The sequence below is a fragment of the Raphanus sativus genome, chromosome 5 (assembly GCF_000801105.2).
Source record: "Raphanus sativus cultivar WK10039 chromosome 5, ASM80110v3, whole genome shotgun sequence".
In the NCBI taxonomy this organism is placed as follows: domain Eukaryota; kingdom Viridiplantae; phylum Streptophyta; class Magnoliopsida; order Brassicales; family Brassicaceae; genus Raphanus; species Raphanus sativus.
The window spans coordinates 10330680-10344871 of record NC_079515.1 but is presented as its reverse complement, the minus strand read 5'-3'; the positions used below and the strand labels follow the sequence as shown (position 1 = coordinate 10344871).

At 36.3% G+C, this 14192-nt stretch overlaps 6 protein-coding genes across 6 annotated transcripts in view; 3 read left to right on the top strand and 3 right to left on the bottom strand.

Moving 5' to 3' along the window:
- Positions 1-14192, bottom strand: part of LOC108863517 (CRC domain-containing protein TSO1) — a 92981-nt gene that overhangs the window by 36656 nt on the left and 42133 nt on the right. The window lies entirely within an intron of this gene.
- Positions 4058-6643, top strand: LOC108856720 (pentatricopeptide repeat-containing protein At3g22690). The gene has a single exon (XM_018630588.2). The coding sequence runs from the start codon at positions 4118-4120 to the stop codon at positions 6641-6643; it is 2526 nt and encodes an 841-aa protein (XP_018486090.1). The 5' UTR covers positions 4058-4117.
- LOC108856721 (protein RDM1) lies at positions 6579-7355 on the bottom strand. Its single transcript, XM_018630589.2, has 2 exons — positions 7180-7355; positions 6579-7099 (listed from the first exon to the last, which is right to left on the bottom strand). The coding sequence occupies exons 1-2, from the start codon at positions 7307-7309 to the stop codon at positions 6723-6725; spliced, it is 507 nt and encodes a 168-aa protein (XP_018486091.1). The 5' UTR covers positions 7310-7355; the 3' UTR covers positions 6579-6722.
- LOC108856711 (probable rRNA-processing protein EBP2 homolog) lies at positions 7940-9444 on the top strand. Its single transcript, XM_018630577.2, has 2 exons — positions 7940-8051; positions 8410-9444. The coding sequence occupies exon 2, from the start codon at positions 8410-8412 to the stop codon at positions 9292-9294; it is 885 nt and encodes a 294-aa protein (XP_018486079.1). The 5' UTR covers positions 7940-8051; the 3' UTR covers positions 9295-9444.
- Positions 10919-12508, top strand: LOC108856842 (proteasome subunit beta type-2-A). The gene is made up of 3 exons (XM_018630735.2): positions 10919-11153; positions 11235-11358; positions 12039-12508. Exons 1-3 carry the CDS (start codon positions 10996-10998, stop codon positions 12369-12371), a joined length of 615 nt encoding a protein of 204 aa, XP_018486237.1. The 5' UTR covers positions 10919-10995; the 3' UTR covers positions 12372-12508.
- Positions 12364-13537, bottom strand: LOC108856841 (non-specific lipid transfer protein GPI-anchored 20-like). Its single transcript, XM_018630734.2, has 3 exons — positions 13081-13537; positions 12947-12973; positions 12364-12864 (listed from the first exon to the last, which is right to left on the bottom strand). The coding sequence occupies exons 1-3, from the start codon at positions 13412-13414 to the stop codon at positions 12605-12607; spliced, it is 621 nt and encodes a 206-aa protein (XP_018486236.1). The 5' UTR covers positions 13415-13537; the 3' UTR covers positions 12364-12604.

Below are 14192 nucleotides of genomic sequence, written 5' to 3'. Positions count from 1 at the left end.
GTATTGAGATTAATAAGTGACGTATAGGTAAGAAGTGTTTTAATAAATTAGAACTATAAATGAGATCATTTAAATTAGTAGACTATTAAGTAGTTAGAGAAATAATTAGTTAATGAAAGGGTCCAAACAACCTTTTAAGTAGATTTATTAAAACTCTTTCCCTTTTAATAGTATTGATTTTCTTTTATAAATTCAGAGATAATTTTGGAAAATTTGAAGTTTTCATTAAAACAAAAAAAAACAGAAATATTTATGTACTAATAATATAATTTTGTAAGAATAATATTGTTTAGAATAGTACCAAAATTGTAATGGGTGTTTATGTTTTTAACTGTTGTGAAATTATACGGCAAAACAATAAGTATTTTAAAGATTAAGGTTGAAATATGTGATGTTGATTTTTATTTACTTTATGTAGTATACTATGTGGATCAAATTTTGAAATAACAAATGAATCGTTTCTGTAATTGACATACAAATCGTATATATAATATATTCCTAACAAAGTACAATATATTATAACAATCAACTTTCTTTAAAATAATTTCAAAACTAGTAAAAGTGTTAATCAAGTAAGTGAATATGATTAGCATATCAATATCAGCATTAAACTTTTGAATCATAAGAACCACATTTTCGGTAACGTCTCCAACGTTAACATATGTTAAAGAGCAAAAATCAGTTTTTATTTTAATAAAAGTATTGAAATAGACTTACAATACATATTAGTTTCATGTAGTGATGGATTGATGTTGAATGGTTGGTGCACCAAGGAACACAATCGTTTTTTGTAGTGGGATTTAATAATCACGTTTTGGTTTTGGGATTTTATCTTTCATATTTTGGTATTGAGATTAATAAGTGACGTATAGGTAAGAAGTGTTTTAATAAATTAGAACTATAAATGAGATCATTTAAATTAGTAGACTATTAAGTAGTTAGAGAAATAATTAGTTAATGAAAGGGTCCAAACAACCTTTTAAGTAGATTTATTAAAACTCTTTCTTTTTTAATAGTATTGATAATTGGTGGTATAAGCAATGACGACACATGTATGTTATGTTTTAGACTTTTCAAAACGGTAACAAAAAATTAACAAGTATAATTGGCCATTTCTGATGGAGTAGTAATGAAAATAAAAAAGCTGTTCATTGTATTCATGGATAAAGTATGTAAGGACAATAATGACGGTGATTTGAGTTTTCGAGATCCAGAAACTTTAATATAACGTATTGGCGAAATAATTCTGAAAGCTATTAAACAGAATTCTTATTTGCAAAAGTTTTAAAAGGATTATTTTAGAAAAACTGATCATTTGGATCATTATAATTCATACTCACCTTCATTTAGGCCGATGAATATACGATCAGTTAGATCTCTGGTTACAAATTACTAATCAAAATAATGAAAACACAGAGAAGTCCATTTCAGTTTGAAATGATCTATGGATACATGTTCCTAGCCCCATGTCAACAATACAAAAACATCAATCACAATTATTAAGTCACTCACTAAAGATGGAACATCTTATTAATTCGGTGGATATTTTTTGAAATATAGATTTTGTTAACGCATACATACACTCGGATGATGTGAAATCATCATAGGTTGGCGGTAAGCGGTATCTCTAATCCAAACTCTTATAGGTGGCACTTCACAGTATCCGGATAGTATTCGGTTAAATCGGAATATAAGACAGAAAATGTTTCAAAATACAACTATCAGATTGATATATTATGGACCAGATACTAAATCTTATTTAGGTTATGCATGGAGCTAAAATGTCCACCACTTTGTTTGACAAATAATATCGGATATCTTATTAATGACTAAGAATCTGCAATCATGTGGGATACAATGTGACACACAGTTTAGCATATGTGGAGTAGAGATCGAATTAATCAATCATGTTATTTTTGAGTGTCCACTAACGCTACAAACATGCATGGGTTTTGTCGCAAATACTTTCCAGCCCTGAAATATTTCCACACCATCAGTGTGTACCAACAATGATTACATATTTTGGAGAGTACTATGATAATATAAGTTCAATTACTTCCGTTAGATAAATGTGATATATATGAAAAAATAATAATGATAAGATTTACAAAAATGATAATTCACATGAAATTTTGCGCATGGAAAAAATAAAAGAAGTTTATGGGTTGAAGTACAACTTACAAAGTAAAAAAAAAAAAAGAGATCTCATAGTTATGTGAGACATGTTTTAGAAGACAAAAGACGGTAGTTATATTGGAGTGTGAAGAGAACAAGATCATTTTACAAGTTAAGGGTAATTTTGTACCAAATGCTCGGACGATCATATGAAGGGGGTTTTGAATATCCGACGAATACCTTTACATCTTCTAATGTGAAGTTTTGATTTGGGATATCGAAGTATGAAGACCATACAGATCACAGAAGTATTTTTTTGTAACAGACTGTTTTCAATTGGTGAAAACAGTGTGACACAATAATTAAGAATGGCTAACTTTTACTATTCATATGGACGAATTTTGGAGATGTAAAGATTTTAACTATTATGTATATAATTAAATTGGTACGGACACATAAATTAAAAATAAATACTCTTGTTTATTTGTAATTGTTTTACTGTAAATAAATTCAAAGAATCATTTTATTTCTTCTATAAGGTATATAATTAAATTTAAATGCTATTAACATAGATATATAGTATATTCTAATATGATTATCTTTTTGAAACTTAATATGATTATCTATTAAATGAGACCATTTACTCATAAGGCTTTATGATCAATTTAAACAATAAATCATTGATAACTCAATGTAGAACTTATAGTTTTAGCAATTTATAGTCGGTTTAAAAAAAATCCATGAAATTTTGAAACTAAAATATGAAGTTTTCAGTACTTTTTAGTAAAAAATCTAATATTAAAATTTATGTATTTTTATATGATTTCTAGTTTAGTTCAGATGATATTAAAAATATATATTTTAATTTGGATATCTATTAAATGGGGTTTTCTATTCATAATGTTTATGATTATTAAATACGTGTTCACAACTTTTTAATGTGAAATTTTTAACAGTTTTAGTAATTTATTAAAAACTAAAATTCCAAAATATAAAATATAAGGAAAATCTAAATTTTTATTATATGGTTAATGTAATTTTCTAAATTATTTTAATAACATAAATGTAAACAAAAACAAAAATGTATTAATTATTATCAAATTTCTATTATTTAAAACTATTATTGTCATATATATTTTCAGTTATATTAGGTAAATCCGTAACTTTTATTTATGGAAAAAAAATATCTCTTATACATATTATTAATTTCTGGTTATTTTAATGAGAAAATATAATATATATTTTGATTGCCAACTTAATTTTCTAGAGACTCAAAGAAACATTCTGATGATAATGATACTTGTCATAGTTAAAATATTATAATATTTTCAAATAATATATAAGATATTATGTCCTACATTTTTAATATTTTTATTGTTTTAATTTTTTGATAAATTAAATAATTGACTAGAACACATAAATAATTTATGAAAAGACTTAAAATACGTATAACTATTTTTGTGGGTTTAGATACTATAAATAATTTCATTTAAACTTGGTAAAGTTTTCATAGTATATTATTATTCTTAGATTGTTTTTATTGAGCATATAGTTATATATGCAAGATTATGATTGGTTAAGATTCACATTAAATAAGATTTATACAAATAAAATGTTAAAGTTAATAAATTGACATTAAATAAATTTTATTATTATAAATTTATCAAATAAGTGTACATAGCACAATTAATCAAACAAATTACAGAAATTTTATAAGAATTTCATAATAAAATGGGGTGAGATAAATTAAAACATTGAGTAATATTTTATAATTTCATATTTATTATAACCACAAAATAATTTAATTACTATAATTATATAGTTTTGAAATATATTAAAATAAAAATGTTAAAACATTATTTATTGAAAAATTGTTAAAATATATTTCTTTTGTAAGATTTTGTTAAAACAATATACTGTACCACCTATGCATTCTAAACCTTTGATTATAAAGTGATGAAATTTTTGAATTTCGACGCATACTGGTCATATAGACCCAACAATGGCGACGCTAGGTAGCGTTCTTTATCTCTCTCCTATGGTGTTCGCCACTTCAACTTCGAGACCCTTTCTTCCACGCCAGAGCCACCGCAACAAACCCACCACGAATAACCCAATCAACAACTCACTAAAGAAGTGCACAACCATCCACGAACTCAAGCTATTCCACCACTCCCTCGCGAAGCAAGGCCTCGACAACGATGTCTCCGCCATAACCAAGCTCGTAGCTAGAAGCTGCGAACTGGGCACTCGCGAAAGCCTGACCTTTGCGAGAAAGCTGTTTGATTTCTCCTGCGGGTCCCGTTTTATGCACAACTCTTTGATCCGTGGTTACGCGTCCTCTGGGCTATGCGAAGAAGCGTTACTGCTCTTTCTCCGGATGATGATCGACGGAATCTCTCCCGACAAGTACACGTTCCCGTTTGGATTGAGCGCGTGTGCGAAAAGTAGAACGATTCGTGACGGGGTTCAGATTCATGGGTTGGTTGTTAAGATGGATTACGCTAAGGATCTGTTCGTGCAGAACTCGTTGGTTCATTTCTACGCGGAGTGTGGAGAGCTTATTTGTGCACGCAAGGTGTTCGATGAAATGCCTCAGAGAAATGTTGTTTCTTGGACGAGTATGATTTGCGGTTACGCGAGGCGCGGTTTCGCTAAAGAAGCTGTTGATTTGTTTTTCGAGATGATGAGAAGTGAAGATGTGAGGCCTAACTCGGTTACAATGGTGTGTGTGATCTCCGCTTGTGCTAAGCTTGAGGATCTTGGAACAGGTGAGAAGGTTCATGCTTTTGTAAGCAGTTCCGGCGTTGAAGTGAATGATCTTATGGTTAGTGCTCTGGTCGATATGTATATGAAATGCAATGATAATGATACAGCAAAACAGCTTTTTGAGCAATACGGTGCGAGGAATTTGGATTTGTGCAATGCCATGGCGTCGAATTACGTACGCCGAGGGTTAGCGAAGGAGGCTCTAGGTGTCTTGAGTCTGATGATGGACTATGGTGTTAGACCTGATAGGATTTCGATGTTGAGTGCGATTGCTTGTTGTTCACAGCTGAAGAACGTTCTGTGGGGGAAGAGTTGTCACGGGTATGTACTGAGGAATGGGTTTGAGAGTTGGGACAACATATGTAACGCCCTGATTGATATGTACATGAAGTGTGGGAAGCAAGAAACTGCGTTTAAGATCTTTGATCGGATGTTGAACAAGACAGTGGTCACGTGGAATACAATAGTCGCTGGCTATATTGAGAATGGTGATGTGGATGCAGCCTGGGAAACATTCAAAACCATGCCTGAGAAGAACATTGTTTCTTGGAACACCATCATTGGCGGTTTGGTTCAAGAAAGCATGTTCGAGGAAGCGATTGAAGTTTTCCGGTCTATGCAAAGCCAAGAGGGTGTTGATGCGGATGGAGTGACAATGATGAGCATTGCTTCTGCTTGTGGGCACTTGGGAGCTCTTGATCTTGCAAAGTGGATATATTACTACATCGAGAAGAACAGGATTCAGCTTGATGTCAGACTTGGTACCAGTTTAATGGATATGTTTTCCAGGTGTGGGGATCCCGAAACCGCAATGTCGATTTTCGATGGTTTGGCTAACAGAGATGTATCGGCTTGGACAGCGGCTATAAGAGCAATGGCTATGTCGGGAAACGCTGAGCGGGCCATAGAGCTTTTCCATGAGATGATTGAACAAGGTTTGAAACCAGATGGAGTAGTGTTTGTTGGAGCATTGACAGCTTGTAGCCACGGTGGACTGGTCCAACAAGGTAAGGAGATCTTCGAGTCAATGAAGAAAGTTCACGGAGTTTGCCCTGAAGAAGTGCACTATGGATGCATGGTTGATCTGCTTGGTCGAGCAGGATTGTTAGAGGAAGCTCTGCAACTCATAAACTCCATGCCTAAGGAGCCAAACGATGTGATTTGGAACTCTCTTTTAGCTGCTTGTCGTGTTCAGGGCGATGTGGAGATGGCTGCTTATGCAGCTGGGAAGATACAAGTCTTGGCTCCAGAGAGAACTGGGAGTTATGTGCTTCTCTCTAATGTTTACGCATCGGCTGGAAGATGGAACGATGTAGCGAAAGTGAGGCTGAGTATGAAGGAGAAAGGGTTGCGTAAACCACCAGGAACAAGTTTAATAGAGATTCGAGGCAAGACTCACGAGTTCACATCAGGTGATGAGTCACACCCCGAGATGCCGAAGATAGAAGCAATGCTTGATGAAGTTAGCCGTGAGCTAGGCCATGTACCTGATCTCAGCAGTGTTCTGATGGATGTAGATGAGCAAGAGAAGAGATTCATGCTTAGCAGACACAGCGAGAAACTTGCAATGGCCTTTGGTCTGATTAGCTCAAACAAAGGCACAAGAATAAGAATAGTAAAGAACCTAAGAGTATGCTCTGATTGTCATACATTCGCAAAGTTAGCATCCAAAGTCTATAACCGAGAAATCGTTCTAAGAGACAATAACAGGTTTCATTTCATCAGTCAAGGCAAGTGTTCTTGTAATGACTTCTGGTGATTACAGAGATGAAAGAAAAAGCATTCACATTACATTGTCTTAAAAGTTAAGATAGAGAAATAGATACAAAAAGGGTGGTTCATGTTTGTGGTAACTTAGGAATGATAGGATCAATCAACATGTGATACATAGGATCAGATCCCCAAAGCTGAGCAATCTGAAGATGAGAAGAAGTGAGTCGATGTATCTCTTCAACGAGCCAGATAGTAGCTTCAGCTTTAGAAGGATGAATGATCAAATCCAAGCTCTGGTCTTCAGAATCAGCACCGAGTCTTGCTTGATCCCAACGCTGCAAGAGAACGTTCGTTAGGTAATGTAACGGCTGACCATAAAGCTCCTTGATTGACATGCTTAACCCGACCCAGCTCGTGAACGGAATCAAAGAACCGCGACTTGTCGGAAGAGGAAGCTCCCTCATGTAGCCTTGATACGTCTCTGCTCTAATCAGCAGCGACACTGATGCAAACAACATAAAAAAATTGAAACTTTCGGGTCAGCAATGGTGGAGACAAGAGACACATTGAATCACATTATACCTTCGTCTTCGGCGACTGTATGAGATCTAGTTATCGGCAAAAAGCCATCGCCGTCACTGATATCAGCTTCGACGTCAGAGGAGCTAGACTCAGCTGATGCTCGTGGATTCATAGTCACGTCACTCTGCATGGTCCCAGACGAGCAGTGAGATTATCTGAGAACGTACGACGGCACCACGAGGCTAGGGCTTTAAAGGGAAGAAGACGGAGACACGTGCTAGTTCATGCGTCACTTGTTGTCAACGATCCGACCCGGATTGAAATCTAAAATTGGAATTGAAATAAAGTAAACCGATAAACCGGTCTCAATGTGGACCGGAATCCATACTCATCAACCATCCGACCCGGATTGAAATCCAAAACTGAAATTGAAATTGAAATGAAGTAAACCGATAAACCGGTCTCGGTGTGGACCGGAATCCATACTCATCAACCATCCGACCCGGATTGAAATCCAAAATTGAAATTGAAATGAAGTAAACCGATAAACCGGTCTCAATGTGGACCGGAATCCATACTCATCAACCATCCGACCCGGATTGAAATCCAAAACTGAAATTGAAATTGAAATGAAGTAAACCGATAAACCGGTCTCAGTGTGGACCGGAATCCATACTCATCAACCATCCGACCCGGATTGAAATCCAAAATTGAAATTGAAATGAAGTAAACCGATAAACCGGTCTCAATGTGGACCGGAATCCATACTCAGCAACCATCCGACCCGGATTATACATGTATTCCCGTATTTTATTAATTTATATAAAAATATATATTTAGCCAAACCCTTTCTTCTTCTTCTCACGCCGTCGTTCACTCTAAAACCCCCTCTCAAGCAAAGTTCTTCAATCTTCTTCGCTTCGCTGTAAACCGTAAGCTTTGTTCTTCTCCTTGAAAAGTTTATAGGCTGTAGTAGACGTAACCTAGGTTAATAAAGCTATAATCTTGCGTCCTTAGATTGTGATTTCAAGGTCACAGAACCAGTTATGGAGTCGTTGATTCTCTTAAGTACAAACCCTAGTTCAATGATTGGTCCTTTATTGGGTTTTCACCTTCTACCAGATGGTTGAGAGTCTCAATATCAAGACCCTAGTTTAAAGATTGGCCCTTTATTGGTTAAGAGTCTGAATATTTGGAGTAGTTTGACTTTCATTGTTGTTGTTGCTTAGTTTTGTATGTTCCTGTTTTGATTCTGAACCTGATTGTTGTTTTTAATCAAACTTGGAACAGATGTCATTCGAAGATGATTTTGTGGAAGATGATGAAATGAACATGATTGATGAAGACGTAGCATCTGACTCCGAAGCAGGATCTTTGTCAGATTCGGATTCAGATAACGAGATCACTGAGAAGCTAGCTGAGCCGACAAAGACTGCTGTCTACAACAGAGATGGGCTTCTTGATAAGCTTCAAGACATAAGCTGGCCAGAAGATGTTGACTGGACTCATAAGCTCACCGTCGAGATCGAGCAAGGACAAGCCGTTGATGTAAACGACGACCTCGCTAGAGAGATGGCGTTCTACACTCAAGCCCTCGAAGGGACGAGGCAGGCTTTCGAGAAGCTGCAGGAGATGGGACTGCCTTTCCTCAGGCCGGCTGATTACTACGCTGAGATGGTGAAATCAGACACGCACATGGAGAAGGTGAAGTCTAAGCTTCTGTACGAGAAGAAACAGATGGAGGAGGCTGAAGAGAGGAGGAAAGCTAGGGACAACAAGAAGATGGCTAAGGAAGTACAGTCTCAGAAGATGAAGGAGAGGGCTAAGCAGAAGAAGGATGAGATCGAGTCTGTCAAGAAGTGGAGGAAACAGAGGCAGCAGAGTGGGTTTAGTGAGAAAGGAGCTGGAGAACTTGATCTTGGGTTCGGAAATGAGAAGAGTTTCCAGAGAGGAGGTGGTAAGAAAAGACCAGGTGTGTCTCCAGGTGATCGATCAGGAGGTAAGGGAAAGCCTACTTCGAGGATGAACAATAAGAAGAGGGAGTTTAGGGATTCTAAGTTTGGTCATGGTGGAAGGAAAGGGTTGAGCAAGCAGAACACTGCAGAGACGACGAATGATTTCAAAGGTGGGTTTCGTGGTGGCAAAGCTGGTGGAAACAAGAGACAGAAGAGATAAACAAAGTTTGGTTATTTAAACCTATCTACAGTTTCAACACTATAAACTATTATGTCATGCTGGATTATGTTTTTGAGAGAATGTTTCTTTAGTTACAATGTTGTAGTAATGATTACTTGGATTAAAAAAAGGTCGATGTGTTTCAAAGAAGTTAGGTGGAGAAGATGTTTCTTCTTTGAATCAATCTCTTAAAGAAAAGATTAGAAGTCTAATTAAGACTTGGGACAATGCAAAGCTACATAAAACATGTTGAAACAAGACAACAAACCTTCAGAATACTCAGTTAATGATTCTAGAACCAAACGTAATCATACGAGTGTGCCTGGCACCACAAACCTAACAAAAACTATTGGGCTATTGAGGTGAGCTAAATTGATCACACAGGGGGAGGAGGAGCTGTCAGTGGTGTGGCTACTGAAACTGGATGGGCTATGTTATGGGGAAAAAGTGCCTATTTCAACATGAACTTTACGCGTCGTGCCTATTCCTTCACAAACTTTGTAGTAGTGCGTATTCCACACTGAACTAAACAATTTTTCAAAAATACTATATGAACTTTATGCGTCGTGTCTATTCCTTCACGAACTTTATAGTAGTGCGTATTTCACATTGAACTAAACAAAAATTCGAAAAGTACTACATAAACTCTCAAAATCGTGCTTATTTCAATATTGAGTGTTAAATGTGTTAGTCATCCGTTAATTTCTCAAAACAACGTCATTTTGTATAAATTTTGTGAAATTAAAAATTAAAAATAAAATATACTCTCAAAATCGTACTTATATAAATTGATTGTCAAAGGTAATAGTCATCATTGAATTTATCAAAATCGTTTCGATAAATTAACGATGACTAACACCTTAAACCGTCAATATATAAATAAGCACGATTTTGAGAGTCTATTTAGTATTTTTTGAAAGACTAACACTTTTGACGGTCATATATATATATTGACCGTTAAAAGTTTTACTCATACATTAATTTATCAAAACAATGTCATTTTGGATAGATTTTGTAAAATTAAAAAAAATAAAAACGATGAATAATTTCATAAAATTTACCAAAATAAAGTCTTTTGGTAAATTAAAAGATGACTATTACATTTGACAGTTAATATATATAAGCACGGTTTTAAAAGTTTATATTTTATTTTGATTTTTAGTTTCACAAAATTTATACAAAATGACGTTGTTTTGAGAAATTAACGGATGACTAACACATTTAACACTCAATATTGAAATAAGCACGATTTTGAAAGTCTATGTAGTATTTTTTTATTTTTGTTTAGTTCAATGTGAAATACGCACTACTATAAAATTCGTGAAGGAATAGACACGACGCATAAAGTTCATATAGTATTTTAAAAAATTGTTTAGTTCAGTGTGGAATACGCACTACTACAAAGTTCGTGAAGGAATAGGCACGACGCGTAAAGTTCACGTTGAAATAGACATTTTTTCCTATGTTATGGTATCTAAAATATCAAAGAGTAAATCTTGCATCAAGAAAGTAAAGGCAGGCCGGTATAATGGGCCTTATAAGAAACCCATAACATAATGCCCAAGACGATCGAGTAAAGCCCAATCACCTCTCTTAAAAGAAATCTTGTTCACCAAGACGCTTTTCTTAAACCATCTACGAGACTAGAAAAAAAAAAGAAGAAAAAATCGAAATCAACGAGGACAGAAGAAGAAGAAGAAGATGGAGTGCGTATTCGGACTAGTCGGGAAGGGATTCGCCATCGTGGCGGCGGATACATCGGCGGTTCACAGTATCCTTCTCCACAAAAACAACGAGGACAAGATCATGCTTCTTGACTCCCATAAGCTCGTCGCTGCCAGCGGCGAGCCTGGTGACCGGTAAATTCCCTCCTCCGATTCTACTCTCTCTCGATTTAGAACTTATTAGTATAATGCTTGGGGGGGGGGGGGGTTGATTAGGGTTCAGTTCACGGAGTACGTTCAGAAGAACGTGTCGCTGTACAAGTTCCGCAACGGAATCCCTTTGACCACCGCCGCTGCTGCCAACTTCACTCGCGGAGAGCTCGCCACCGCCTTGAGGAAGGTGAGCTTGCTACTTCTCTTTGGATCCTTCTTTGCAGTGTTTATGTTAAGTTTAATGGTCTCTCTCTCTCAGGTTTTTCGATTCCTTTTTCTATATGGTAGTGTTAGTTCTGTTGTGATTCAAGTGGTTCTGAAGTGACTATAAGTTTGAACTGTTTTAGTTAGGTTTGATTCATTAGTAGAAGATCTGATTGGAGAAGATGTATATGTTTCTGCTGTTTGGATTGGGTCGTGTCTATCTCAAAGTTAGGAACTTTCTGTCCTCTTCTGTGCTCGAGTGTCATAATATAAAGCATGTTAGATTGTCGCCTATAACCAATTTATCACTACAATAAGTTTCCTTAAATTGATATTTGTATGGACGTGTGTGTGTGTGTGTGCAAAAGGTAAAACTGGGTTAAACACACAGAGTTTCGTATGTCCAAGCTTTGTTTGCTATGATTGTGGTCTTTCAAGGATACTCTGGTTTAGCTCATGTGATTACGTAAATCTGATACTCTGTGCTATAATATATCTCAGAATTATACAGTTCTCAAGGCTATGCGCAAGAAGACTATTATGGCCTTTTGTTCTGTATTTCCTTGCTTCTGTTTTGTTTTTTTGTTTTTTTTGATTTGGCATCTAATCGTTGATGTAATCAAATTTAAGATAGCTCATTGCTTTTGTTATTGTTTTGCTCAGAACCCTTATTCTGTGAATATCCTGATGGCTGGCTACGACGACGAGAGCGGTGCATCCCTTTACTACATCGACTACATTGCGACCCTTCACAAAGTTGACAAGGGAGCTTTCGGTTACGGCTCTTACTTCTCCCTCTCCACCATGGACAGGCATTACCGCGAGGATATGTCTGTAGAAGAAGCCATTGAACTGGTGGACAAGTGCATACTTGAGATCCGATCAAGACTGGTCGTTGCGCCACCAAACTTTGTGATCAAGATTGTTGACAAAGATGGAGCTCGTGATTACGCTTGGCGTCAGTCCGTACAAGACGTCACAACTGCTGCTGTCTGAGTTAAGTTTCTGTTTGGTTCCAGTTGTTCCGTTGATTCTGCTTTTGTTGGGAGATTGTGTGTTTTGACCATTTTTATTTAATTTGAGAATCAACACTAATCATCAAGCAAACGAAATATTACTTCAAATATTACAAAGTCCGTCTCACTGAAAACAATGACAATACCACAATACAAACTTATTAATCTACAACGCATTAATCAAATCACATAGAAAGCAAATGAACAAAGAAATCAGTATAATTTGAGAAGTAGGAGGCTGATGCCAAAGAAAAGAAGCGATGGTGAGAGGGCGTAGGCGGATGAAGGAGTGAGAGAAGAAGGTCCACTGGTGCTTCCTCCATCGTCATCTCTAGGAGTAGCACCGTCCACGGTTGGTGTTAAAGGTAGGGTAGTATCAGACTGTGGTGTCTGAGCTGCTGGAGTCGGCTCTGGAACAATTGGAGTTGTTGCTGGGCCTGGAGACATGGCCGGCCCAGATGTACCAGCAGGTCCTGTTTCAAACAATACAAACTCTCGTCAGTTTATCTTCCAACCAATAGAGATGAAGATGATGATTTGTAATTAATTGCTTACCAGGAGCAGCAGCTGGAGCAATATTGGCTGTTAAAAATGGAAAATCATATATAAAATTAGATAAATTGATTTCAGTAGGTGTATTACATAAAATATTATGATATGTATAGAGAATAATTATTGAATTTATTTGCCTTTGCATTGAAGAGGGACACTAGGCATGTTACAAGCACGGGGAAGAGAGACGGCGGTTGTACGGTTAATAGGAATATTAAAAGGAACACTTCCGGTGACAATAAGACAGAGACATCCCACTCCTCCGGTGGTCAAAGACCTAAGCGAGTTACAACAATCAGACGACGGTGAAGTTCCGTTGCTGGTGCTGTTGGTTAAGAAACTCATACAAGGACCAACAGTGGTCATCATAGACGGAGTACATTGGCTAAGCGGCAGTTGCTGGCTGCGAACCGGAAAAGCTAGCACTGCGAGTAAAGCCACAATAACGGTTATAACCGGGTTCTTCGACATTGTTGATCGATTAATATTTGTTTGCTGTTCCTTTTAAATTTGAAAACAGTGTAGTTTTTTTATTTGAAATGTGTTTTGTATTTTTGTGATGAGAAGTAAGCAATTGTTGGGATAAGTTTTATAGGTAGACAAAAGTGTGTATAAGTTAACTACACAGTAGTTATGTTCTTTTCCGTTAATATAGGGTCGTTGGTGGTAGCGAACTGGCCAATGGAATGTGTACACTTGTACAAAGGAACGCGGTAGATAGCTGTCTAGTTCGTCTTGGATTGTATTAGTTGAACTACTCTTCGATGGTTGTTCTGTTTTGGTAACTAAGCAAGAGATTCCATTTTAAACTAATCCCATTGATGATCCGACTTCATATATTCTCAACAATGGAAAAGGTTTCGGATAAAATGATTAGATTCTAGTAGTCTAAGTAACGTCTTGTATGACAATACATTTTTATAGGTATTCAACAAACAGAAATACACCCTAATGAACAACACAAAATCAACCATATGAACACATGTTGTCATCGTATGTTGATACTATATCTTATATTTACCCATTCCTATATGAACACAACATGACATTCACGGCTACTAATTTTCTCAGATTCTTGTAGTTTCAATATTATCTCTTTATACCGTAGATTCCTTTCGTCTGAAACTACCGCAACCATATGATTCCAATGGCTCACCACTGGATCCAAGGAAGCTTTGAAACATAATTAAATCTAGAACGTCAAAGGACTTGTAATAAAATACTATATGTTCTGAGACATGTTGATCAA